This window comes from Falco punctatus (assembly GCF_963210335.1).
Source record: "Falco punctatus genome assembly, chromosome: 6".
NCBI classification, from domain to species: domain Eukaryota; kingdom Metazoa; phylum Chordata; class Aves; order Falconiformes; family Falconidae; genus Falco; species Falco punctatus.
The window spans coordinates 2,157,900-2,184,792 of NC_137585.1; the positions used below are offsets into that span (position 1 = coordinate 2,157,900).

General features: G+C 38.7%; 2 protein-coding genes across 2 annotated transcripts in view; both read left to right on the top strand.

Annotated features, from left to right (window-relative positions):
* Positions 1 to 565: 565 nt before the first annotated feature.
* LOC308065524 (sperm-associated antigen 17-like) lies at positions 566 to 25,959 on the top strand (the record flags this gene model as incomplete). Its single annotated transcript, XM_080391591.1, has 6 exons — positions 566 to 693; positions 7,248 to 7,419; positions 11,160 to 11,370; positions 15,248 to 15,442; positions 22,788 to 22,969; positions 25,684 to 25,959. The coding sequence occupies 6 exons, from the start codon at positions 566 to 568 to the stop codon at positions 25,957 to 25,959; spliced, it is 1,164 nt and encodes a 387-aa protein (XP_080247717.1).
* A 588-nt stretch (positions 25,960 to 26,547) lies between these two features.
* LOC308065690 (sperm-associated antigen 17-like) overlaps positions 26,548 to 26,893 on the top strand; it is a 69,208-nt gene continuing 68,862 nt past the window's right edge. The window contains exon 1 of the mRNA XM_080391887.1: positions 26,548 to 26,625. The gene's annotated coding sequence lies outside the window, so the exon portion shown is untranslated. The remainder of the gene's footprint in view (positions 26,626 to 26,893) is intronic.

The window sequence follows — 26,893 nt, forward strand, 5'->3', positions numbered from 1 at the left end:
ACAAAACTAATTGTAAAAGTTACTGTAAAATGGAACAGCTTGGGAACCAAAACTTGTCTGGTATCATTGTTTTGATGAGAGGGTTCGAAAGTAAAAACAACTTTGGCAGCCGTGCTGAATGGTTGGAAGGATAGAAAGATTTAATTTTCTTTTTCATTCCACTGCAGAGCAAAACACATACTGCAGTCTTAAATGTCATAATACAATGGAACAGTTCGACAGGCAGCCTTTGTCCAGTGCTATTGTGTGGATGCAAGTTAAGAGAATGTTTTTGCAGAAGGACTTGGCCCTTACACTATGGATATGCAGAGGATTAATGCTCCAGAAACAGCAGAGAGTTGTTACAAGCAGATACCTTTTAGGGAGGTACTGGCTCTGGGGAAGGGTAAGGAACTTTACACCCTGCTGTGGGCACTGTCTACTCATCTACGTTGTAGTGTAGAATAGAGTATGTTTTGTAAATGATCCCACTGTATGAGGTGGTATGTTTACCTGAGATACTTACTGTCTTGTCTCCTGAGGAGAGTTTAACTACTCTCCCTACTGGGTCAGTTTACTTAAAAGAATGTTAAAGACAAAATTCATTAGCTTAGGCTTAGCAAGTTTCACAACTCCCATTGGCCTTCAGCAGTTTGTGAATATCAGCGTGAGTGAGCCTTATGGAAGACTACCAGTGTCTGCCTATCAGCTGAGGTTAGATTTACCCTCTCTTTACCTCACAGGAGACCTTTAGAAGCAATTCAGTTTGCTCTGCTACTAACTGAGTAGGGACGATTTATGGCTGTGCCAAAATACTCTGAACAGAGACTATCGCACCCCAGGACACAAATCTTTGGCATCTTCAGATGAACTGCAGACTTAGGTTATCCATATTCTTTCTAGATAATGTTAGGAGACTCCAAGATTTTCTACATCTTGAAGATTTTTCTAGCAGTCACTGAAGGAAAAGCTACAAAGGCACCTACCTGTCCTGCTCACCTTAATTCTTACTTCAGAATGTCTTTGGCTGGTAGACTTAGTGCTTGCTAAATTGCTTGGACCTTGATTGCCTTGCTGGCACCAATACCCAAGAGAGTAGAATATCATTGCCAAACGCCTTATCATAACTTGCCCAAATGGAGACAAAAGAACATGTTCTGACAAAAGAAAAGGCATTCAGCAGCCTTTCCAGAACAGCAAACATCTCGCCTAGTTCTGTGTTCTATATGCCAGTCCAGTATGGATGTCTTAATGACCTAGGTCATGCTAGTGGCGTTAGAGGTGTGTGTGAGATCAGGTGAATAGTTTTAAGTTTCAGATAACAGCAAAGGGATGTTAATGTCAAATATAGGAAACCCATGCCACCTAAAAAGAATAAAATATTAGGCAGACATACCATTGTGTCTTTGCATCAGCCTTTGCCGCTGTGATTCTGTGATTGTCAGAGCATCTGATGCCACTCCAGCTGTGTAGTCCCTTGAGTTATCAAATTATATGCCTTCTATTTGAGATTTCTTTATTCCATGAGACTGGGCTGTTGTTGCTATGAACCAATCAGTCTTAGGAATTGTAGTTGTGTTCAATCGATTTCTGAAGTCTCTCCAGTTCGGTATACTGATCCAGGGACCCCTCTAAGGATGTTAAGAAGTACCAGGATTTTTAAATGCTGAAACTGGGGCAAAAAGTCTTGAGCTCCTGCAGGAAAACAATCTGTGTCGTCTCATTTTCTGGTTTGTAAGATCTGAGAGGTCGGATCCTGTTATTTAAATGAGACAATTGAACATATTCATCTTTTCAGAATAGCAACTCTTCTTCATAATCCTAATCCCAGTATTCTAGAAGCAATGCCCTCTGTATATATTATTACTTTCCTACTGTTATTTGTAATTATTTGGCCTGAAGCCATTCATAAAACTCAAAATTACTGACAACTTATTTTCTAGGTAAGAGACTTAATACCTTTTGAAATTCATCTATTTAAACCCTGCTTCGGAACACTGATGAGACCTCAAGTTTGCTTCCTAGATTACAAGGTTTCCTGCATGCATGCAACTTGTTATAAAATTCCCTGCTTTTTCTGTGCAGGTTTTGTTGAAATCTCTGTGTAACTAGAGCAAAGAGCAATTATGTCTGTAAGCGTGACATCCTTAGATTGATAGAGGGACCCTCTGGAGTAGCCAAAGGAAATGTTGTTCTCTGTTTTGTTGCCTTCAAAAATTTCAGGTTGTTGTAGTTGGACAATAGAGTCTAAGTCAGTTTTCTCAAGTAGAGCAACTAATCCCAGAATCCTTTAGTACCACAGGTTAAAAAAAAAAAAATAAAAATGCCCAAACCCCTGTTGCAGAGCTGGACCAAGGTGGAAAGATCCTGCCTAGGAGCTGTGTGGTGCCAAGCCTATGAGGCCATTGGTACTTGCTGCCCCTTGAGCTCTGAGGCAGCTCAGGAAGCTCTGGCAAGATGTAGCTAGATGGGTTCTGCCAGCACAAGGGCTGATGGGACAACTTTGCTTCTTAAATCTTTTTGTTCCGCCTCTGACTGGGTTCTCTTCCTAGCCAGATGCAATGTTAGAGAAGCATGACTAAACCCTTTAGCTTTGTAATGTTCATTGTGTGGATCCAGTTGGCTGGAATTACTGGAGACAATTTGCTTCTCAGAAGCATAAAATATTCTACTCTACAATGGAAAGACTTGCTGGGTAGATTCATACCACTGAAATGTAAACATTTCAAGATTTGATTGTAGCAATGTATATTTTCTGAGCACAGATTACAGTAGACTGGCCTGTGCTTTGTTTTTAAAAAGTTCTGGGTTCTGTAGGAGTTCTTCAGAAATCACTTAAATGCCATTTCAACTGTCTCCCCCAAGTCAGAGTGTTAAAAGTTAACAGGTATCTTGAAGGGTCACACAGGGGAACCTTCCATATGCATAAAACTCCTTCCTGAGACAGAAATGCTAATGACTGAGCTTTGGAATCCTGGGATATTTGTATCGTATTTTTTTCTTCCCTTAAAGCAGTTTTGTTTGGTAGCAGCTAGGTGGTCAAAATGTTCTAGGAGGTACATGTCATAGATGGTGAAAGCTCTTTAATAAAGCCAAGGTGAAAAGTCATCCTAATTTTTATGTATTCTATTTTCTCATTTTTACTTTAATTGGGTTATTCACCTGTTTGTATTTCCCTTAAAACATTATTTTAGTATGTGTAACACTTAAGACATACGCTGTACACATGTTTTAGGAAGTTCTCATTCTGCATTGCTGAGATTAAACCAGTTAAGGTATGCCCTCAGGTTGCACATTTTCTGTAGAGGGAGATTTAAAGAACAGACCTTCTTACAATGGCTATTTCTAACTGGCTTTCTGCTAACCAGATCAAGCTGTGTTGTGATTTGGTAAAAAACAGACTCACTCATATGAGTGTCAACATATTTTTCTAGGGCACAAGCAACCATTGCAGCTGCTTTGTGATACGTTCTCACAATAGAAAGGCAGCTATTTAGTACATGAACAGCATAAGTATTTGCTCAGTATTGCTCAATAATGAGTGTCCTATTCTTATTTTAGTAGGCTTGTTTGAAAATTACTCTGAGGGGCAAAAGAAGTCATCAAATCCACTTTCTTTTTTTTAATTGACTGGAATACATGTTGGTAAAGTCTTCATTGATTAACAAAGATGATTCGTTGGCTTATCTCAAGTTTTACAGTCTGACTTGTAGGTACATAAGCTCCCCAAGGGCCTCTGTTCAGATATGCAATTGATTTACTGATTTACAGCTCAGTTTGAATTGTGAGTGGTTCATTCAGCAACGAATGATAATGGGTAAGCAAGTGATCTTTTGACATTGTAGTTGGGAAGATGTTTTGAGAGGGAAAATGAAATTAGGTGAATAGTCTGATAGTAGAGACTGAATTGCGTTTCAGTACACTGGAGGTGCAATCTTGAAAGAAATGGTTTCAGTTAGTGCAGTGCCTTCTTGGTATTCTTTCAAGATGATTCTTTGTAGTATGCTATAGTCAATGAATGACATCAGCAGATTTAGAAATATTTAATAGTATGTGTAAGGTCACCTTTGGACAATAAAAATGTATTAGTATGACACATGCAGCTTTTGCTCTGTAGCCTGTCTTGAAAGCTGTCAAAGTGACAATCACTTCTCTTTTTTTTTCCTGCTTTTATGAGTTTGCTCAGGAAATACTAGAACAGTTAATAACTTGATTGGTACTTGTAATCCATATAGCCTCTTGACTGATGGCTCTTCTGTTTCAAATTGACTTGAAATGTGTCAGCTGCTAAGGGATTTTAATTACTGAAAAGTTCTTCTAGGAACCATTACGTTTCTTTTAGGAAGCATTATCTGAAGAATATGTGATGGCCAGGATTTCATACAGTTTCAAGAAGAAGAGGGAAGACAGGGCTTTGTAACGCTCACCCTGGCTATGGGAGAACTACACTGTGAGACTGGCTGACGGCAGTTCACGGCAAGGGATGCTACTGCTTCCAAGTAGTGATAAAGCTGTGAAAGTTGATAATGTGATTTATCACTCTGAAAGCTTTTCTGATTATGATATAGCAGCTGCTATGGTTCTGTAAATTGAAAAGGAGGCATTTCAAAGAAAGGTACCATAAAGACTCTGGCTTTAAATGTTACCCGAACATTTAAGACCACTCTCCTGTCTCGGTGGTGCTGGCATCTGCCAGAGCATCAGACAGTGCAGTGTTACTTACAAGCATTCTTGCAGTGTTTCAGTGGCTTGAAATATGTGCCCTCTGCACCAGGCAGCTAAACTTCTGCGTGGGTCATACTGCCACCATATGAGATCAAATACTGCATCACTGAAGCCTTTCTGCACTTCACAAATGTGACCCCTGCGGTGTGAGGAATGCTATGTTTCCTCTTCCTTTAAAGGGAAAGAGGCCCTACCTAACTGCATTTGTCCATCCAAGTTTCCATGGTTTCTCACATAGGAAAAAGGTCATCACTGGCAGGATGAAGTATAGCCAATCTGAAATGAATCCACTTCATGGTATCCCAAAAAATTCCTTCTGTACTCCTACCAAGTCTTTGTCTTCAGCTTTGTTTTTTTAATTGAAGCTCTGTGGATTCTTAGCTGTTTATGCCAGGTGCCTGCATAATTCACAGGATGACAGATGAAGTAAACATACATAAGTGTAATAGATTTAATTTATTTTATCCACTGTATATGGAATGATCTATTTTGTGTCTAGCAGTGATGAAGGTTTGTTTTTTATTTGCTTATGCCTAAAGCAGATTTTACATAGCTGTACAAAAAACTATTTGCTTTCTCTGCCTTGCCAAATGTAGTGTGCTCATTTTATCTTTGTCTTATTTGTCTGACCTCTCTCCACAGTCGTGGAATGTACTCCTGTTCCTTCCTTCTTCCAAGAACAATAAATCAGCAACTGCCATCGAGCTGGGTTACTATATATACAGTTGTCAGGAATCCTTCCAGAATCCCTCTGTTTCCCCTCTGTTGTGTTTCAAGAAATGTGCAACTCGTCTGGATTAGGCAATTGGGAAGCATCCCCTTCCATAGGCTGTTAACACCACTTCTGCAAAAAAACCTGTATGAGATTTTTTCTCTCTAAGGGAAATTACTATGCTATTTCTACCAGTCTCTTTTTTTTCCAGAGCGCAGATTTGTGTACCTAGCTCTGGATGACTGTTTTTTATTGGAATAGCTGGTAGTTTCTAGTGTGCCTACAGTCTGGGGGAGTTTTTAAGTCTGTTCTTAACATCTCCTTGATTTTCTGCCATGACTTTGAAGTCAACAGGAGACTTTCTAGAAGCCCTCTATGGTTGGCTTGTTGAGGTAGTGACCAGTAAGTAATCTCACCCTGAATATGAAAGATGTAAAGCAGAACTGATCTTAACCACGATGTGTTTTCCTATGTGTATGTTAAGGAGATCATCAGGTTTATTAGCGGTTGAGGGGCGGGATTGTTTTTGTAGGGTTTATAAATGCAAATATTTTGGTTGCTTTGTCTCCCTGTTATGCGATTCCGACAAATCTGAATTTTAAGAGATTTATTTTTCCTTACTTTGCTTTCATTTGTATGAAATAATAATCCAGCATATAATAGTCTGGATTTCATTTTGGCTTTGTTTTATTTAGAGAAGCATTTTTAGTGGCTATGTTTGCTTACGTAGGTTCTACTTGTGAAGTTAAAATCTCTAAGCTGGGCAAGAAGCTATGAAAGCTCCAAGCTAATGGTGGTGTTTGCGCCAGACAAGACACAGTTCAGTGAGATGCAGTGTGCACCTTCATTGTCTGAATGTTAGCAAGCAAAATTGACACCATATGTGCCCAACTGTAATTGCTCCAAGAGGAGAAAAGAGAAACATGTCAGAACATTTGAGTAACACCTAATTCAGCCCATGGTTATAAATAAAGCTGATGGTTGCTTAAAAACAAAAGTAGGAAAATATTATGGTTATATTATTCCTCAACAGCGCTTCCTACATAGGTGAACTTTATTACAGAGACAACACAAGTGAAAAGAAACATATAACAACTTTTTATGGTATTTTTATGTTATTTTATTTTTTTCGCAGTAAATAAAGTGGTTATGAGGCTCCAAGGAAAACGGCCCAGATGTTACTGAGTTGTATGAAATTTAGTGGAAACAAGCTGTAAAAAACATAGTCATAAAACAGCCTGTCAATGCCACACATCTGGACAATGCAGCTGTATGTTCCTGCTGCTGTCATCACCCTAAGAAAACTCAATAGCCTTATTTCACCCCAATTAGGCTGCATACCAGCAGAATCAGAATTACACAGGGAGGGGGTATATTTTCACCAAGACAGACCCTCTCAAATTCCACTCAAGGAGTTTCTATCTTCCATTCAGGGCTAAAGCCTCAGACACTAGTCACTTTGTAAACAGTACTCAAAACTATTCCCCTTGATTTGCTATTTGTTATATGCTTTTTAATTTATTGCTTTATAATAAGTAGTTGCTTCACGTTGCTTCTTTGTTTAAAATCTAAAAGAATGACATTTTACTGTGAGAACTGTGTGTCTGTTGACCTTTACATGAATCATAGACATTTTCTCCATTCTAGTTTTGTCTCATACTACAGCAGATATATAACTTCATTTGAGGTCTTAGGAACTAAAGAATAGCTGTGTATCTTACTGGTATATTGTTTTTCTGAGAGTGTGGCTGTTTTGACCCACACATTGTACAATGTGAGATAGTGTTTCGGCATGCAGAATATGTCAAATGCAAAATTAAACCCATACAAGTCTTAGTTATTTTGGGATATTTTTTTTTTATTCTCTGCAGGTGATAGAAGTAGCCAAAGCCATTCTAGATAGTGGTGAAGAAATTCCTGTAACACTAACTGGGAAGCTGTTGAAATTTCAACTGCTTTGTCTCAAACAGAAGGACCTTCAGAGGAGAGAAGCTGAAAGGAAGGTACTATAGAACGCCTTTAGTGCAGATGCTTAATTAATATTATGAAGACACTTCTAGTGCTGTTTCCATAAATCCAGCTTTCTCCTCATGCTTAACTTCCTAGATCTGTAATTGAAATGTGAATTGAAATTTATCTTTTTGATTTAATTACATTTTGGGGAAGAAGTTCTCAATTACTTAAGTGCAGGTGAGACAGGGAAAAGAAAAGAAAAAATATTGTGCAAGAACTCTTTGCTAGAGCCAGAAGTAGTAATGTCTTAGCTGAGTCTTAGGACCAATAGAAAATAGAGCTAGAAACTAGCTTCACTGAATATATCTCTGCTGAAGTAAAGGTAGGAGAGGTTATTACTTGAGAGGTATCAAGGACAGATGCAGAGCAGCAATATGAAAAAGTTATTATCATAAATAGCCTCTCAAGGAAGTTTGGAGAAGTTATCTATTCCATCCTTCAGCACTAAGGCAAGATAAAATGTACAAAAGCTATTCCTGGTAGATGTTTCTTGAACCTCTGCTTCAAACCTTCCACTGCTGTACTTTTGCTTTTCTATGGCAATCAGTAATACTGCTCAGCTATCTCTGCAATGTAGCCATTTGGAAAACATTTCTAACCTTATCAACCCTGCTCTGATTTAAACCTGTTACTGCTTCCTTTGTCGCTGTGTATGCGGACACTTCTTACCCTCCATTCTGCAGATATCTATGATATATCTGACTAAGCAAACCCCAATATATCTCGTGGTTTCTGATTTTTGATTATGCTTGTTCCTCTCCTCTGAACTCTCCAAATAGTTTATATCTTGAAATCTGCTTCTCAGAGCTGGGTACCACATTTTCCAGCATTCCCAAAACTTGCTGCTATATATATTCTCCAAGATCATCACTGCTAGCTCCAACATTTCCTCAGTCAGATTGCTTATGTGTTTTAGGAGGAATTTCACCAAGCTTGCACAGAATCACAATCAGATCAGACCTCTAATTGCTTTCTAACATCTGTAATTTAAAAAAAACCAATTTGTCAGTGGTCCTTTTCAACAACTTACTGAGCAGCTGGTCTTTGCTGTAGTCCTTTTCCAGCAAACATTCATGCAGCTGAAGACCATTATCAGAAAGTCCTATAATTGCTGCAATAGTTTATCCTGTTAATTGATCAAAAAACATAATGTAAAATGTGATGACATGGAGATCTAAGCAGTCTATGCACGTAAAAGATGCAAGAAGAGAACAGTTTCATGGATTTTGTGTAGTTGAAAAGTCTGTAAATTTCTTTATTAATAATTCTATTTGTGGGAATAATTGGTGGATGAAGTATAGCGCACAAGGACATTAAATGCTAGGTGATAAAAGTTGTGTCCTGTTCCCATAGAAGTAAATTGAAAAATTGATTAGTAAGGGATGACGTAAGCCACAGAAATACATGAAGATTCTAAGAAAAAAAGATGCTTTTTCAATCTGAATAAGAATTGAGAGGCTGAAGCTGTAGAACAAATTTTTTATACTGGATTGATTAAAAAATGGCTTTTCCCTTAGATATCAGTCAGTGCTGATAAGTAAAGTGTAGAACAAAAATTTGAAGTTTATAAAGATTGGGCACTTCAACATTAAAATGGAGCCTGTAACTTTGATGTGGCAAGATTATTCTTGTAACTATAATTTTATTTCCCTGGAGAGTCTCAGATACTCAGTATTGAAGGTTGAAGAATCTCTGGAACTAACAGTTCTTCTCTGTTTTAGCCAAGCAACCTGGACAAAGTTATCACCTCCTCTGGATTGCATCTGTATCAAAGCGTGACAGGCAAATGTGAGAGCAGCAGTGGAAGGACAAAGATAGAGTCAAGAACTGGGAGGGCTCTTGGCCATGAGGATGCTTTGCAGTACAGAATGGGCAGAAACTGGCTTTTAATTTAGAATTCTATCTCTGAATTGTCTGCCATAAATTTTTTAATCCTTTTCAATGAGCTTGTACAGTAGAAGTTCCATTGTCAACAACTCAGGAGTTGAAACCAGGATTTGACTAGCAAATCAGTTCCCAGAAAGCCAACATAACTGCTCATTGGTTTTTTAGAGTAGACACCAGTTAATAGAATGGATTGGCAGAAGAAAAACAGCAGGCAAATAAACAAAAATAAACCATTGTCAAATTTCTGTATTTCATTAGGAGCAGAAGTTAGTAATAAATTTACAGATGTATGCATTTAAATTAATATGTAGAAGATAAGTGTCTCTGAATTAGAAAAATGTTTCAGTTAGTAAGAGAAGTAGTAATAAAATAACAAAATTACAGAATGTAAAGCTATTGGAAGATTAGAAACTCCACAAAAAGCTGCACCTTGTAGGGAAGGAGAAATACGCCATTGAGAGGAAAAGGAAAGAGTCCTAGAAAGGAGATATTATACTTCCTGAGGTAGTAAGGTCAGCTAGTGTTCTTTGTTGGAATCTTGACAAGTTCAGAAGTGTCTCTGCTTATTTGAGACTTAATTGCATAAAATGATGCAGATGCAATGGATAAAGCTGATTGTGAACTTTGTCACCTGGTGATTATATCGTCTGTTTTGATGTGTGCATCAGCTTAGAGTTCTAAGTAGTACTATCAGAATCTTTGGTTTGAAATGTCAAAAGCAGAATAAATTTGAAAGAAAATAATGAAAGCATCAAAATCCCCCATTTCACAGCACAAATAGTTTTAAGGATCTCTTGAAGGCCTTTCCAAATTTTACAGAAAGGGAATGCATGAAGAAGGGAAAAGCAGGAAAGATTTTCTGCTTTGGTTTTGAATTTGAACTAAACACACCTCTACAGCTGGAAAGTCTGCTTTTCCAGCTGGATCTAGGGAAGGCAACTGTGTAGAGTTAACTGCCCTATCTCATTTGCATGGAGAGCTTTTCAATAGCCTTTAAAGTGACACCAGCAGGATGGTAACAGTGAGTTAAGTTAATATTGTTTTATTATATTTAATTTAGCTTTACAATCCTTAAATGCAATTCTTGCATTGTTAGTGTGTAGTACTGCTGCTGGGTAGAAATATGGTGGAGACTTCCTTGCTCTTACAGCACCTTTATTTATTTTGGATTATTTTAATTTTAGACTGACTCAGCTTTCTGGATTTATAGTGTGAGGCTCTGGGACACTTAAAAAACCTTTTTTCATTCTTTACTCTTAAATTACTGAGCAGAACTTAATGTAGGTGGTTTTGTTTGAAAATAATGAGAATGGCTGAGTAATATCCTGTGTGAAATGAGCACAAGACTCTCGGTTCTAGTTTATAGTAGACAGATATTTACATCAAAGAAAAATAGTGCTGGTACCATTTTACACCATATTCAAGAGTGTTAACAGAGATGCTAAAGACTTAACAGAAATTGAATTTTTGTCTTATTCCCTTCAGCCCAGGGAAGGTTCCTGGCTGATGCAAGTGCTGTAACGGTAGTAACTGAAGCGCAGTGATTCTTTACTCGTCTGTCTACCAGTACGCATTTCATTAGTTTTGTAGGTATAATGTCTACCTGCCTCTCACAGTTCCTTTTTAATGTGAAGTCTTAGCACTATGATATAGTAAGAATATAATAAACTGAATGTTTTTTGAGAAAGAAAGAGTGTTCAAGACAGCTTCACCACATCAACATTGTAGTGGCAGGGAGGGAAAAGTATTCAAATAAAAAAATTGAATTATGGAGTCTTACAGCAGATTGCCCCTGGTTCTGCACAAAGGCTACAATGAGAACTTAGTTTATTTATTTTGTCAGGCAGAAGAAGAGCAACAAAAGGAAAAAGATGGAGGGAAAGAGAAAACTAAACCTTCTGGCAAGAATGAGAACATTTCTACTGCCAAGACAGCTGAGAAGGAAAGGAGAGGAAAAAAGACAGAAGAAGTAGGCCCTCTAGCACCATTCACTGGTAAAAAGGACACTCAGCTGAAGCGGAGGGGACAAGTGGAAAAGGAGGACAGATACATTGGTATGTAAAAAATGCAGATACGCTCCTGATGAACTTGCTAGAAATCTTGCAACCTAGCTTTTGAATACTTTGTTTTGTTCCATGTGCAAAAGTCAAGATTTATTTGGCAATATTAAAGCATCACCACTTTGCATTTGAAGAGGGCACTGTGTTCTGCTCAGTATTAGGATAGATTGTGTAATCCAAGAAATAAAATACTGGTGAGGTATATGTAGCATGTTGACATCAAAATGTTTTAGCACATGTAAAACTAAAAGAAAGTGGCTAAACAAATCCTACAGAAAACCTTTCTTACAGAAAGATTTTGGAATAATTAAATGCATTTGTGTCAGTATCCAAAGGTGGCTCTCTCCTTGTATTATAAAGTATGACAGAGCTGTCTACCGTTGTCTGGGGATGAAGCCAGGTTCTGTACAAAGGGTAATATGATTTAATTTGATGGGAAAACTTGTGGATAGAACTTAGACCTGAACAAATCTACTCCAGAAATGAGCTGTACAAGGTAAATGATAATATGTTAACTAGTGCTTCAGAAAATATTTATTCTTAATACATAGCACCCATGATTACAAATTTCACTGGAACGAAAAATATTGGAGAACATGCATAGGTGTCCTCATTAGATCACAGTTATATTAATTTGGACCATAATATGTTTGAGCCACATCAACATAAACAGGATCTCTCCCACTGGACAAGTATTTGCTGGGTTTTGGATACATTATGTGTGCCTGCTATTCCCTAGCTGAACTGCTGGCTTTCCTCAGTCTTTCATGCGATCTTTGTCTGTATCTCATTTGAGATCAATGGCACTCTTCAAGCACCTAAGAAGCATCAATCCAGGTGTTTAGAGCAAGTCTGGGTATTAGTGAAGCTGACAAAAGTACGCAAAACCACAACAGTAGCTATCTGTACATAGCTTCTCATATTTTTAGGTAAGGCTTGGCTATAACATCATTCTTTTGATGATTTTTAAGGGTTTTCAGGGCCTGAAAGGAGAAGTGTTCGAAGAAATACTCATGCCTTTAAGAACCCATGCTGAAGCAATGTAGAGAACTTATGTCGTCTTACTAAAATCTTACTAAAATTGGTACAGAATATACAGTACACAGTAGCTTTGGGTGGGTATTAATGTGCTTCCATTCAGCCCCATAGAAACAATTTTACGAGCTTCAGTATTTTTGCTCCCTGGTGCCTTGAAAGATGGGCAGAAGATATCAGGTACCTGTATAAGGTTCTGATTGTACTCTGTATTGATTCTAAGTCTTACTAAAAAAATAATGCATTCAGTGGATTTATTTCCAATGTGAAGACAATAAGGAACTACCTAGCAACAGAAAAAAGGTAATCTGAGCTTGCTACTTCCTTTAGTCATGTTGAGGAAGACAATGAGGAGGAATCTGTAGCCTTAAGAAGGACAACACAACTATTGTTTTATGTGGAGAGGTAATTGTTTCTTAATTTTCTCTTGGTATGGACTTCTGGGTGGAATTGTCAGGAAGAATGAGGTCAGGCATTGCCAAAACTTCTGGAGACCATTCTAAATGAACATTAATCATAGTGCAACAACTGTGTCAGGATTTTCTGTCTTTCCTTGAGAGCATGGCAATAAAGGTTCTCAAGGACCTCATGTTAAAGCCTTGGTTTGTGTCTTGGGACAAAATGGTGCCAGCTCCATTTCTCAGTGTCATGAACATGTAGATCTATGAAACTTTTCTATTGAGAATGTAGTACTTTAAAAATCTTCATGTATATGCCATTTTTTACAAAAGTCTGAGCAAAAGACGCTAAGAACCTTGGATGTTCCTTAAAGCTGACACAGTAAAAAATTTTTTCAGCAATTTTGGCCGCTCTAATAGAGTCATACAATCATTTAGGTTGGAAAAGACCTTTAAGATCATTGAGTCTGACTGTAAACCTAATGCTACCAGGTCCACCACTAAATCATGTCCCTAAGTGTCATGTCTGTCTTTTAAATACCTCCAGGGGTGGTGACTCGTCCACTTCCCTGGGCAGCCTGTTCCAATGCTTCATAACCCTTTCAATGAAGAAATGTTTCCTAATATCCAGTCTAAAAGTCCCCTTTTTATATTTGTTTTAATGTAGCTGTATCAAGCAAAAACCTGAAATTTGTACTTGAGAGTAATCTTACTGCTTATATATAACCATGTCTTGAACTCAAAAGACAATCGGTATCTGGTTTTAGTAGCTAACAGTCATTTTGTCATTCATCCCTAGTAAATACCACCTTTCTGAAATGGAATATTTCTGCTTTTGCATAATCTTGAGATTACTTACACTTATGTCTTTCATCATTGGAATATGAACTAGTTGCTGATTATTAGAACTGACTGATCATTATCAAGTTGTCATGATGATTAGCGTAATCATCATTATAACTTTTGAATGGTAGGCAGTCTTCTTTTCAGCATGTATGCATTGGAATTTTTGGATCTCTGTAAGTGACTGTGCAGACATCTGTCTTTTTTATTGGAAGTCATTAGTGCTCAGTAATTATATGTGTTCATGCTTTTTCTTCCTGCAGTAACTGAGGCATCAAAACGTGTCATTCAGTTTCAGTACTAGCAGTGATATAGTGGACTGGTTTTCTTCTGGCTTTGGTATTGGTTTGTGTGATGTATGTACTGGGCTGTGGTGGCTACTTGCTCAGCCAGTATTTCTGCACATTACTATGTTCTTTTACACTTGCCTGATAGTATGGGGAGAGACAACCACACTGCCAGCCTGCTGCTCCATGGCAGCAGCAGCTGCGCAGCCCTGGCGATGTACTTGAGCACAGGCAGATGTCAGTGCCAGGCTGCCTTTTTTCCTGCCCTTTGTTTCTCCCTTGGATGAATGACTCCCGCGAGCTGAGTGGCTAAAGGAGTTTGAAGTGTGTTGTGTTAGTAGGCATAAGAAGGAATCTTAATGCTAAATAGAACATAAAACTGTTTTGTGGTTAGCGCAGGATAGTCTGCACAAATTGTATGTGTTCCGTAGTCGATGGAGAGGTACAGGAGCTTCAGCAGGCAGTTTCTGTTGTCTTAGGATAAATAACCATGCTGGATGAATTAAATCACCGGATAACTGTCTGAATACCTGTATTTCTGAATGTGCCATGAAGGGAATCTACGCAGTTAACTTAGAGTCAAGCTTCTAGGGGGCCCATTTTTACTTACATAATGCTTAACCTCTTGCTTTGCTACTGAAAAGTTGCTATGCATATTTCTACAGAACTAATGAGACCAAACATAGCTGGTACTCAATGAAACTTCTCATCTGCACTTCAGGATGAATTTGGATATGCCCCTTGCCAACTAAAAGGACTAGTGTAAGCTGGTATTACCAGCTGATGAGGATTTTGACAGGGAGGTCATCTAACAAACATGGGACAGTCAGCTCGTATCTGCAGCTAATCCTTCCAAATTATTATAGCTCATGTAATCTCTCATCTATAAGACACAGTAACTTCCTCTGTGTGCTCCCTGGCCAGCTTTATGCAGGATGAAATAGAATAGTTTAAACTACCATAGGAGTGTAGTGTCAGGACATACTCATACGCTCCATACAGAGAAGCAATTACAGAAATGCTGCTACAGCTAGCATTCTGGTTATAATCAGCTTCTCCAGTTCTTCTCCTGGTGCTTCTCCAAGCAGTTACTACTTCTGACTTGTATTCTTCCTGCTGAGTTCTAGGTGGTTTGCTACAGAAGACTTCAGTCTAATGCACATAATATTTTGAAATTATATGATGAGGTTATAAAAGAACTGTTTCTCTGATGTTAATTTTCTGTATTCCTATATAGTCGAGAAAAAACTGAATTTTGTTTATCTTTTGAATGTCTTTGCTCTAATCTGTCTGTGTTGTTTTGAACAGATGATGAACCAGATGATGGTGCCCATCATTACTTTATCATTTTGGATTTCCACAACCCTCAGCTTTTGGCTGTGATGTCTGATCTTGGGATTAAAATTTCAAGTGTAATTAGAATTTCTTCTGAGAATTACAAGCCATTGCAGACATACTTGGAAGCAACTAAACTTCAAGGAGAATCTTTACTGTCACCTGAAGGTAATCTGGTCCTAAGAACAAAATTTGTTGTAGAAAGGAGACTGTTTTATATTGAAGACTGTTCCTGCTGTGCTTTTCTCACTCTCTGTGCCTTGTGTTTGTGCATACTAACTTGTGCATAACTAACTGTATGTGTTTGTGCGTAACTAACTGTAACATAACTAACCTTGTGAGCAGCTGTGTTGGCAAGTGCAAAAATGGTATTGCCATTGGTTGGCACCAAACCAAATGGTTTGCCTGTGCAAAAAACTTGCCTCAGCTGGACAGTAGAAAGAGGGACTGACTAAGCATGCAGTGCCTGCAGCAATAGTTTTCTGCAGCAGCCATCAAAGGACAACATTTTACCAAATGCCTACTTTTATGAATCATTAGTCAGGAAGGTGTGTTGCTAAGCAAACTTGGCTCACTTGGTAATTTCAAGGGAAGTGCACAGCTGCTTTGGGACTGTGGCCCCAGCCAGAGAAGAAGATACCACAGAATAATATCCTGTAATTGTGCTGGGCTGTCCCCAGGCTGTAACACCTCAATTGAACTGGGATCCTGTTGAACAGCCAGCTAAATGTGAGTCATCAGTGAAGGTTGCTACTGAGCTGTAGTAACAAAGCCAGTAGATCAAGGGAAGTGGTTATTCCCTGTTACTTGGCTCTCATGGGAAAAGAGTTCTGGGCTCTACAGTACAAGGAAGATGTTAATCAAACTTGATTGAGTCCAGCAGACAGCCACCTGATGAGGAGTGGCTGAAGGATCTTGGCTTGCTTGATCTGGAGAAGAGTTCTTACAAGGCACCTAATAGCATCCTTCTAACACCTCTGAGAAGGTTACCAAGAACACAGAGCAAGACTCTTCATTGAGGTATGAGGAAGAAGAAAAAGGAGATGTGATCATGAATGGCCTTTGGAAATCCCAGGCCCTGGAGGCAGGAAGAAAGTCTGGAGCAAGGAAGACATACCCTTGGTGGAAGAGGATCAGGCAAGGGAATAGTTAAGCCAACTGGACATATTGAAGTCCATGGGACAGATACTGAGGGAGCTGGCTGTGAGGCCATTCTCAATAACTTTTGAACAATCATAGTGATTGAAAAAGATGCCTGAGGACCAGAGGAAAGCAAGTGTCACTCCTAACTTCAGAAATGGCAGGAAGGACTCAGGGAACTAAAGGCCACTTAGACTCACCTTGATCCCTGGAAAGATGATGGAACAGCTAATCCTGGAAACAATTTCCAAGCATGTGAAGGACGGGAAGTTAGTCTGTCAGCATGTTCAGAGGGACCTCGACAGGCTGGAGAAATGGGCTGACAGGAACCGCTTAAAATTCAACAAGGGCAAGGGCAAAATCCTGCACCTGGGGAGGAACAACTCAATGCACTGGTTCTTGGTGGGGCTGATGGGCTGGAAAGCGGCTTGGCAGAAAAGGACGTAGGAGTGGTGGCACTAAGTTGAACATGAGCCCAGAATGTGCCTGTGTGGCAAACAAGGCTAATGGTATACTGGGCTGCATCAGGTCAAGGGAGTTGATCCTTCCTTTCTACTCCGCACTGATGAGGCCACACTTGGAGTTTTGTGTTCAGTTCTGGGCTCCCCAGTGCAGGAGAGATACAGAGCTACTGGAGAGAGTCCATCAAATGACCACAAAGATGCTTAAGGGACTTGGGCATCCCTCGTAATCCCTCAGAGGCTGAGAGAGTTGGGAATGTTTACCCCGGAGAAAAGAAAGCCCAGAGGTTTCTCATCAATGTATATAAATGCCGGAATGGAACGTGCACAGAAGAGGAAGCCAGGCTCTTTTCAGTGGGGTTCAGTGACAGGACAAGAGGCAATAGCAAAAACTAAAACACAGGAGGTTTTACCTGAACACAAGGAAACACTTTTTTACTGTGAGGGTGACTAACAGTGGCATAGGTTGCCCAGAGAGGCTCTGGAGTCTTGGTCCTTGGAGATATTCAGAAGCCATCTGGGCATGGTCCTGGGCAGCCTGCTCAAGGTGTCCCTGCTTGAGCAGGGAAGTTGGACCAGATGGCCCCCAGAGGCCCCTTTCAACATCAACTGTTCTGTGATTCTGCAACTGGAATAGAAGATTCTGGCAAGATGTAAGGGGAGGGGAAGGGGGGTGGGAAATTACCCAAAGGCAGTCAAGCATTGCAACAGGTTGCCTGTAGATGTTGTGGGATCTCTGCCTTTGAGGTTTTTCAAGGCTGAGCTGGATAAAGCCCTGAGCCTGTTGTCTGAATTGCCTGTGGACCATGCTTTGAGCAGGAGATCGAGATTCCTCCAGACCGGAATGGTTTTAAATCTAAGTTGAAGTCTGGTGATAAGTAAGTGGAAGTGAGAAAGTTAGTTGGTAGCTGTAATTGGTCATACATGTGTTTTTTGACTAATAATGGTTCCAATTATAACTCTGCATACTGATTTTCTGCAATGTTCTCTGTGGTGCTGGGAAATTCCTTGTGATTAATTCTGACACTGCTGAGATGTCACGAGCAACCCAGTAAATGAGAGGAGTGGTGTCCTGGGTATGGTGGGCAGGAGCGCGGGCTATGGGGGTTGGTTACGTCGGAGGGCTGAAGGGCATGAGATGGGATGTTGTGACTGCTGTTCTGACCACGGGGTAATAACAACTGTTTACCTGTGAGTGTTGTGGGGGCTGAGCTGTCTCAGTGCGCTGTTCCTTCTGTCCGATTTGTGTTGACTAAATGAGATCTTGTAATGCTACAGGTTAGATTGTGTGGGCACAAGGGAATCAGTCCCCAAAGGTGCCAGTGTGAGATGACATGAGACGTGTAGCCTTGACACGAGATGTGTAGCCTTTACGACTTGGGCAATCACAGCATCATCTGGTGGACTCAAAGAAGTAATGTCAGGTTTGAATTTGAGCAGTCTTATCTCTGGGAAGAGAATGAGAGGAAAGTATAATTTCCAGCTTCTCATAGTTTTGTTAGAACTTGTAAAATTTAAATGTAATGTCTTACTAGAAGATAGTTGGAAGTGCGGAGAGCAGAAAGCATGGGTTTGTTTATTTTCATTTTATTTGCAACAGCTGCTGGGGGGGAGGCAGCAGATTTCCCCAAATATTTCCAAAGTTATATCACATTTTCTTTGGTCTGTATAATAGTAGGAAGACTTTACTAAACTTAGATAATTAGTAATTAACATCTGTGAGGAAACTTTTTAAAGATGAAAAAATATAAATATAGATTATAGTATCTTGCATAAATAGTGTTATAGGTAGTAATGCAAGTTTTCCTCGTTACTAAGAAAGGATAGGTTGCATAGTAAGAAAACAGCTTGGCTAAACCATGCATGCTTTGTGGACCTCAAATGTAAGGGAGCATTTCAGAATTAGAAACAGGTCAGGTCGCTAAGATTTAGAATATATGTTTATTATGAGCCTATTGGCACAAAATGCCAAAATACGAAATGGGGTGCAGGAGGAGGCCCAATGGAAATGTTTGCTCAGCAGAGGAAGAACTCCCAGGAGGTGGTGCTGGGAAGGCTGGCGGCGGTTTATGTTTTGTGGGTCTGGGGGGCAAGGGCAGGGAGCTTTTTGCACTTGGTGGCCTGTGTTTTCCCGGGGGGTAAACTGTTTTCACTATAAATTCTGTTGCACACAGGTGATAGTTATAACTAACCACAATTAATGCTGGTAGCAGCAAGATTCAGCTTCAGATTGTGGAGGAGTAGGTAAAACAACTGAGTGCTACTTGGGTAAAGCGGAGAACTTTTCAGATCAGCTGTTTCAGATTAACTTAAATAGTATTCTGTTTAAGATTGGCCTACCGTTCTCATCTGTGTTTGAAAACTCACAACAGCAAGTAACATAGTGGAAGAAGGGCTGTGAGGAAGAGGGAAAGGAACACAGATAGCCAGGGTACTGTAATCTGCTTAATTTCTGTTTCTGGAAAAATGCTGGAACAAATAATTTATAACCACTTAAAAGAAAAATGAGGAGATGAGTAACAGCTTGTGTATGCTGTTCAAGAGCAAGTAATGTCAAACAAGTCTACTTTCCTTGCAAAATGAAGCACTGGCCTTCTGAGCAGAAGAGTAGCCTGTGTTGTATATTTGGATTTTAATAAGGCTATTTCACATGGCCCACGATGGATGAGGTAGGTGTAAATGAAAATAAATATACAGTAGGTGCAGCCTCATTCAAAAATCTTGGCCTCTGTAGAGTAACCATTAAAGGTTTGCTATCAAATAGAAGGATGCATGGAACAGGCTTAAGGGAGTTTATGCTGGGTCTGGTATTATTTGGTGTTCTAAGTATTGGAATAAGGGGATGTAATTCAAATGCAAAGTATTCTTGACAGCACAGAAAATAATAATCTGGAAAAAAGACTTTTCCATTTAATGTGGACTATATAGTATGCTTATGCAAGAATAATTAAATGTACAAACAAAGAGTAGGAAAGGCATGGCTAGATGACAGGTTTGAGAGAGAGGCTGTTGTGCTGACTTCACAAATGAACATAAATCAGCAATATCACTATGCCACTAAACCCCTAAAATAATCCCATCTCTAGATTATAAATGAGAATATGGCCTAAAAAAAAATACTTGAAGTAATTTTATCATGCAAATAAACAGTGAGATAAGACCTTGGAAGAAATGTGTGCAAATGAGATAAATTCCAGATGGTGGAAAAGAAAATTATTAAGGAACTATAAAATTTCACCTACAAGGAAAAAAGTGGAATTGTTATCCTTAAACTTAAGAAGAGAAGGCTGAATGATGTGGTGGAGAAATTATAAAAGTTCTCAAGTTTGTAAAAGACAAAAGATGAAGAATTTAAGTTGAAGTAGGAAAAAATGCAGAGGAAGAGTCTTCACAGGTGAGGCTAGTGAAGTATGGAAGTAGGCTGAGTAGGAGTATTATTGAAACTTTGAGACTTTTAAGGTTAAATTAAGACAAAACATCTGTCAGCAGTGGCATAGATGTAATTAATTGTGCCTTGGAGCAGGTATTAACTCAATTATTTCATAGTTGAATGACTTACAAAGTAGATCATCATTCATTATCTTAATAACGTATGGATACACTTTTATATGGGAAGACATTAACCTGTAAATACAATTATAGTGTTTCTGTTGTTCTTAGCATGAATACACAGGAATCATGGACTAGGGACCATAGCTTTTGTGTTCTTTTCCTTCCTGTGTGTTTTCATCCCCTAATGGCTTTCAGTTTATGAAGCTACCAAGTCAAGCACTGTTAGTACTCTCTCGTACAGCTAGTTTTCTGTTCCTCTAATCACTCTAGTAACTGTGTAACTTTTCTGAAAGCTAATGAGAGAACTCGGACCAATCTCTCAGCCTGACAAAATGGAATTTGTTTTTCTCCGTGTCAGCTGAAGACGTGTGGCCTGACACATCCTAGTGATTGTAGGATTTCTGTGTTCACAGTGATGGGTCAGAATCGCTGTGCAATGAATTAGTTTATACTAGATGTTTGTCTTCCACTGTTACGTGATGATAACAGATACTATTGGTTTTTTTAATGGTGTTTTTCCAAAATCATGTGGTGTACTGCTGGGTACTGTCTCACTTCTGTTACTGAAGACTTAAAGGGAATTCTGTTCCTTTGTGGGGTTGTGCCAAATCTCTTCTGTATTGACAGCTTCTCCCAGCTCATGCCCATTCTTTTGGGGTTACTTATGAAAACTTTAATTCATTCTGAGAGGGTTCCCATGGTGAAAATATACTTGAGGAAGGAAAAGCCTTAGGATTGCAGTCAAAAGAATGAAGAGGGAAGGTAGTAGTCAAGGGCAGAGCCTCTAATAATTGGCCCTGGCAAGCCGTGATGCTTCTATGAAAGGGGAAGCCTAAGTGTTATAAACATTTTTGTGTGTTTTTCATTATTAACCTATGGGCTAGAGTTATAAAATGTTATTATTCTTCTATTGTAAAAAAGAAATGTCTATTTCACCTTTCATTCAAAAATGCAAAGAGAAGAATCCATTGACTGAGCAGCCCTGAATCTGTTACGCTGCTGAGATGTGCTTTCACGGGCCAGGCATTGTCCTGAATTAGAGGGTATCTTTCACGAGCAAATGAAAAACAGAGGAAGGATTGTCCTGTGACTCAGATGAGCTGCTAGGAGCATAGAACCATTTAAGACCAAGGGACCCTCTAGGCCAGTGATCTGTCTCCAGATCATAAACTAATGCACAAGGAAGCGTAAAGGCAAGGAATGGAAGCACAAGGAAGAGTACTAAGTAAAGCGTGTATGGAACTTCTCAACACGTACATCACCTAACCAGCAGTCATTTTCAAGTCAGCAGGTTTTCCTGATCTGATGTGTTTTGTCTTGTTAGTAAACCTCAAGAGATTTAGTTTTTCTAAGTATTTGTTCAGTCTCCCCTTGAACACATGAGATTGTCTTACACCTATGGAACCTTTTGGCAGAGAGTTCCCAGGTCTTCTACCCGGTTTCTAGAGTCACTTAATGGGATGTATCTTCCAAATCATGAGAAGACTGTTCTGTATGTTAACAGGCAAACGTTTCTGATGGCTGTGTGCAGGAGGCATATATAACTTAGAAAACCTTAAGGAGATCAGCATGTTTTGCAGAGTCTACAGCCTCACTGAGTTGTTTTTGTTTTAAATCTGTGGGGCCCCTGGAATTATGAGCGAGGTTTTTAGCCTTCATACTTGGGTTTTAGAAGTGCTGAGCACCCACAGGTCCAAATGAAAGCAGATCACTACAGGTTTAATGACCTTACATCTCTTAAATTAGGCTGTTAAAAAGTATGGTTGATCTTAGATTCCAGAGTGTGATTGTAAGGTTGGCATTAAAAGAGAGAGATTTAGGGTTTTTTTGTTGGTTTGGTTTTTGTGGGTTTTTTTTCTGTAGCTAGAGCATCTTTGAAAATTGATCAATACTACACAGTAAAGATAGAAACCATACAACTTCTAGGCTTACTATTCCTAGTCATACTGTACCTTAATCACCTTTTGCCCTAATTTCTGTGCTAACCAAATTATGATAGTAAGGCTTGTTTACCCTATACTTAAAGAACAGGCTTCCCAAGATATGTGCTGGCAGCTGTGGAAAAGTGCAACCTGGGATTTATAAGTTTCATAGCTTTCATTTACTGTCGTTGTTTAGTTGGGGGGCATAGAGGGGTGGGTTTTGTTTTGTTTTGTTTTTTTATTCTGAAAGAACTACCGTGTTTTACTGAGCCTTTTTATCCTGGAGGTTTTTAATCCTGAAGTTGGATGTCAGATTTTTGCTGAAACTCTGTGGATGGGAATGTTTTAACAGTACTTATGAAAGACTAATGTATGATTTGTGCTTTGTGTAAAAGGGAGACATTCTTCTGTGATTTATCTATAACTTATAAATTTTAGTTGCAGAAGCAGAGAAAAGAAAGAAAGATGAAGCTGTCGGAGACCTGAAAACATTTTGGAAATACCTGGAGCCAGTTCTGAACAGTGGAAAGCTTGGATCAAGTCTCTTTGATGTTGCCAGACTTCATCACCTAGTTAAGGAGACCGCTTTTCCCACTGACTGGTCTGACAGAGAAATGCTGGTCAGTAAAGTCTGCTTTCACAATGCGTGACATGCTTTGGGCTTTTTAACATTTAAGACCAATTTAGAAATAACAAGAAATTTTAGCTTAGTCGTCTATGAAACAGAACCAGAGTAGTTAGTATATTTATAATCTTTAACAAAAAATATTTCTCATGTATCCCACAAGTTTATTCAGCATGTATTTACAAGGAGTCCTTTGAATAAAAATACCTGACTTGGAGTTTCTTAATATTGTAGGGCACAGCAGCAGAGTTTTAAAATAGTTTGAGATACTAAATTTATTCAGCATCTTTACATAGACCCAATTTGGGTCTCATTAGAGAGTCAGATGTCTATATGAATTAAGACAAAAACTATATTTTTGTCCTCATACTGCAGGTCTACTTGATATATCTCAGAGCAGTTGCATGGGAACAAATTAAAATGAATGCAAGAATGCTTTTTGATATAAGATGTTGTTTTAACATATCCAGTACTGCTTCTTTTTGTCACACCCAAACCATGGCTCTGGCTCATTACTCATTGTAGCCTGCTGATTCAAGACTATTACTGGGCACTGCAAGAGAAAGTGAACCCTTACAAATTTTTTCCAGCCTAGGTTCTCAAGTATAGTGAGGTAAAAGGATCCAGTATTTTTCAATCCACAATGGCAGCAGTAAAAAATAAAAACTGCTAAAGCCAAATAAAGCAACATGCCATAATTTTACCTACTGCATTTGTGGTCTGTATTATTAGGGTTAAAGGACAGACTACATCCTCCTAACACTTATGTATAGTACACTAAATCCTGTATATAAACAATCTGATGAGTTAGGAAGTACCCTTGATCCTCAAGGAATCAGAACAGTTTGGCTAAATCCACAGAGATTTCCAAGACATTCATTAAAATGCCTCAATTGTGGAAACGTGTAGGCTTGCTACTCACAACATTACTTTTAATTATACTCTTGACCTAATCTGAAACTGTGAAGACTATTTTTGGAAAGAAGTTTTTATCTTATGTATCTTCTAGCTGAAATAAAAGAGAAATGATCTGTCACTGAAAGTGTTCCAGAAGGTTGTAGTTCTAAATTCACATTCTTCTGTATCTCAGAATTCAGCAGAGCTCTAAAGAAGTAGGAACATTTGTAAGTTTTAAAATATATAGATGGGAAGAATATAAGCTGTGAGTTCATAGGTGGATAGAGTAAGTCTGTTCTGGTAGACTTGCTGGAGAGTCTCCAAGCCATAGCTTGCTGCATCTCTGAAGTCCAAGATAAACAGATGGAAAACTCTTGTGACAAATTGTTAAGACATCGATATGAAAATTATGGAGTACTACATACAGCAAGTCGTCTCTACTTTCAGATTTCAGATCTTTAGAAAGGAAAATACTTTCAAAAATATTTTTTTTCAGTAGTCACTAATGGTTAGACTAGGAAAACTTTTGACAAGCATCTGCTTGTCCTGAGATGAGGAGAGAACAAGCAGATTGAATCACAAAATTGTAATTACACTAAACTTTGCATGTGTCCTTTTGAGTAGTGCCAGCTGTTGTAACTTATAACTTTGTGAAAAATCTTATTTTGTTTAAAAGATTGCACCTTTCAGACACTCCCAGTATTTTAAATTTTCATGTACTCTAGTGATCTCTTCTGAGTAATACATGAATGGAAGGCTTTTGTGCTAACCTGTTTTTTAGAAGGCTGCTGAATTGGAAAAAAAAAGAGATGCACAAATATTAACCCTGAAATTTCTGTTTTCACAAATAGAAATTCTGTCCTAAATATCTCCTCTGGTCTTTAAATGTTATGGAAACTGAGACAAGTATTCCATAACTGGTCAGTGATTTGGAGTGCTTGGTCTGAAGTGCCATAAAGAGGGTCTGAGTTGAAGAAAGCAGATACTTAATGCTTTGTAAGGGTATGGACAGCAGAAGACTGTCCATTAAAGCCACTGAAACTTGAGTGGGGCTTGTGTTCTCAAATAGGGTTTTGGTATTTGTACAAAAACATTTCATATTTATAACAGCAATTGCTGATACTGTTTTTATTCCTCCCAAGCTTCGGTGAAAACTACAGTACATCACCTCAAGAGCCTTGAACCTTTCCTTGTCAGACTTTTGCAGATACAGCGCTCTCCCTTTGGACCTGCAGGCAGCGTGCTGACATTCCTTTGCTTGCACAGCTATGGAATTCAGAGTTCTGTTCTTGAGGCATTCTTTGTTTTAAAAAGGCAACAGAAAGAACAAAAATAATATGAGATGACATTATTTGGTTGGAATTTTATTTTTTATCCTTCTAGGGCAGGAGAATGGTTGACCTTGAAAATATGCTGCAGGTTGATCACTAGTGGAAGCATGCACGTAGGCTATAAAACCGTTAATTTAAGTGACCTCTCCTGTTCATTCCCATCAAAAAAAACCCAAACTTAAATTGCCGTTGCAAGAGAGCAGACCTTGAACAGTTACTGTTAAGACAAGTTAGACTTTATAACAATGAAAGCAGTTAGGCAGTACTGGGTCCATACTGTGGTGTGACTGTGTTTAGGCAAATAGAAATGAGGCAGCCTTCTTTTCTTAAATAAAACATTTTGAATTAGTCGAGAGAAAATCCCTTGGAAGATTTTAATAGTTGTGGATCTGCTGATTAGAGATCTAATGACTCGTGTGACTAAGCTACATGACACTTTTCTATGCAAATTTCATCCTTTGTATCTGATTTTCTGCCATAGCTTACATTTGGCACTGCACTGTTTGAAAGCATTGCTTGTTTAATGTATGACTGCCTGGACTGGAGAAGACAGCATTGTAACTACTTGGAAAACACCAAGTTTATTAATGTGCCTGCATTATCAGAGAGCAAAGCGACACAACCACCTGTAACTGAGGCAAGGATCCTATTCTTCTTGTTGAGGATAGCTAGTTATAAGCTAGAATTGCTTGTGTTTAATTCTGCACTCAAAAAGTCACCTTGGACCATCATTCCATGTGCAGTTTTCTGTGAATGAAATTGGGATTTGTGTCTTCAGCATTTAAAACCTCAGAAATGGAAAAAAACCCACAGCTGAGTGCTGGGGAAACAGAAAAAAGAAAATTTGAAAGATCATACAGGCATAAAGCATCACAGGTGTAACAATTCCTTAAATAGTTTCTGATGACACTTTGTTTTGTCTAAAAAAATCAATATGCTTGCATAGAGCTACTGTGTCTTGTTGCAGGTCTGTGAACTATCAGAAAAAGTTGGTTAGTTCTATGCAAGATCAGTTTTATTTTGTTTGTAGACAAAAGCTTAAGTGAGCAGAAGAAAATGGCTTATTAGGACATGTACTAGTGGTGGGGAAAAAAATGGGTTTACTCCTGTAGCAGTACTAAATGCTCATTTAAAACATTCATAGAACTACTTTCTTACTGTCTGTCCCATGCAGGGTAAGGTGTGATTTTCCCTCCCCTAATACCAGCCATCTAAAAGTTTAGCATCTAGTCCAGGGTAAATAACCAAAGCTAAATGAAATTAATTTCTCCCACCTATTTGTGCAATCCTAATTTGTTCTACTGTTTCTGAAGTTTATCATCTTTATTTTAATTCCTTTAGGTACGACCAGCATCACAGATTACACCTTCAAAGAAAAAAAGGCAAGCAGAAGACATTCTGCAAACAGTAATTTTGCCACAGGGTATGTCTAAAGGATTAAAGCACTCACCTGTAGCTGTTCACTCTGTTGTACCAGTCATTCATCTGACAGCACAAATCCTTGAAATCATTGCACAGTTAGCTAAAGATGTGATTTGATATTGTGAGAAAAGTTTCTTGGTGAATACATTGTGGAAGTCTCTAGAACCTGCAGTGGTGATAACAAAATTCTTTAGAAAATCATTTCTGTCTGTTCCTAGTCACAGTCACATTTAAGAGCTCTACAGTAATGGGCTGTGTTAGGCTTTTTT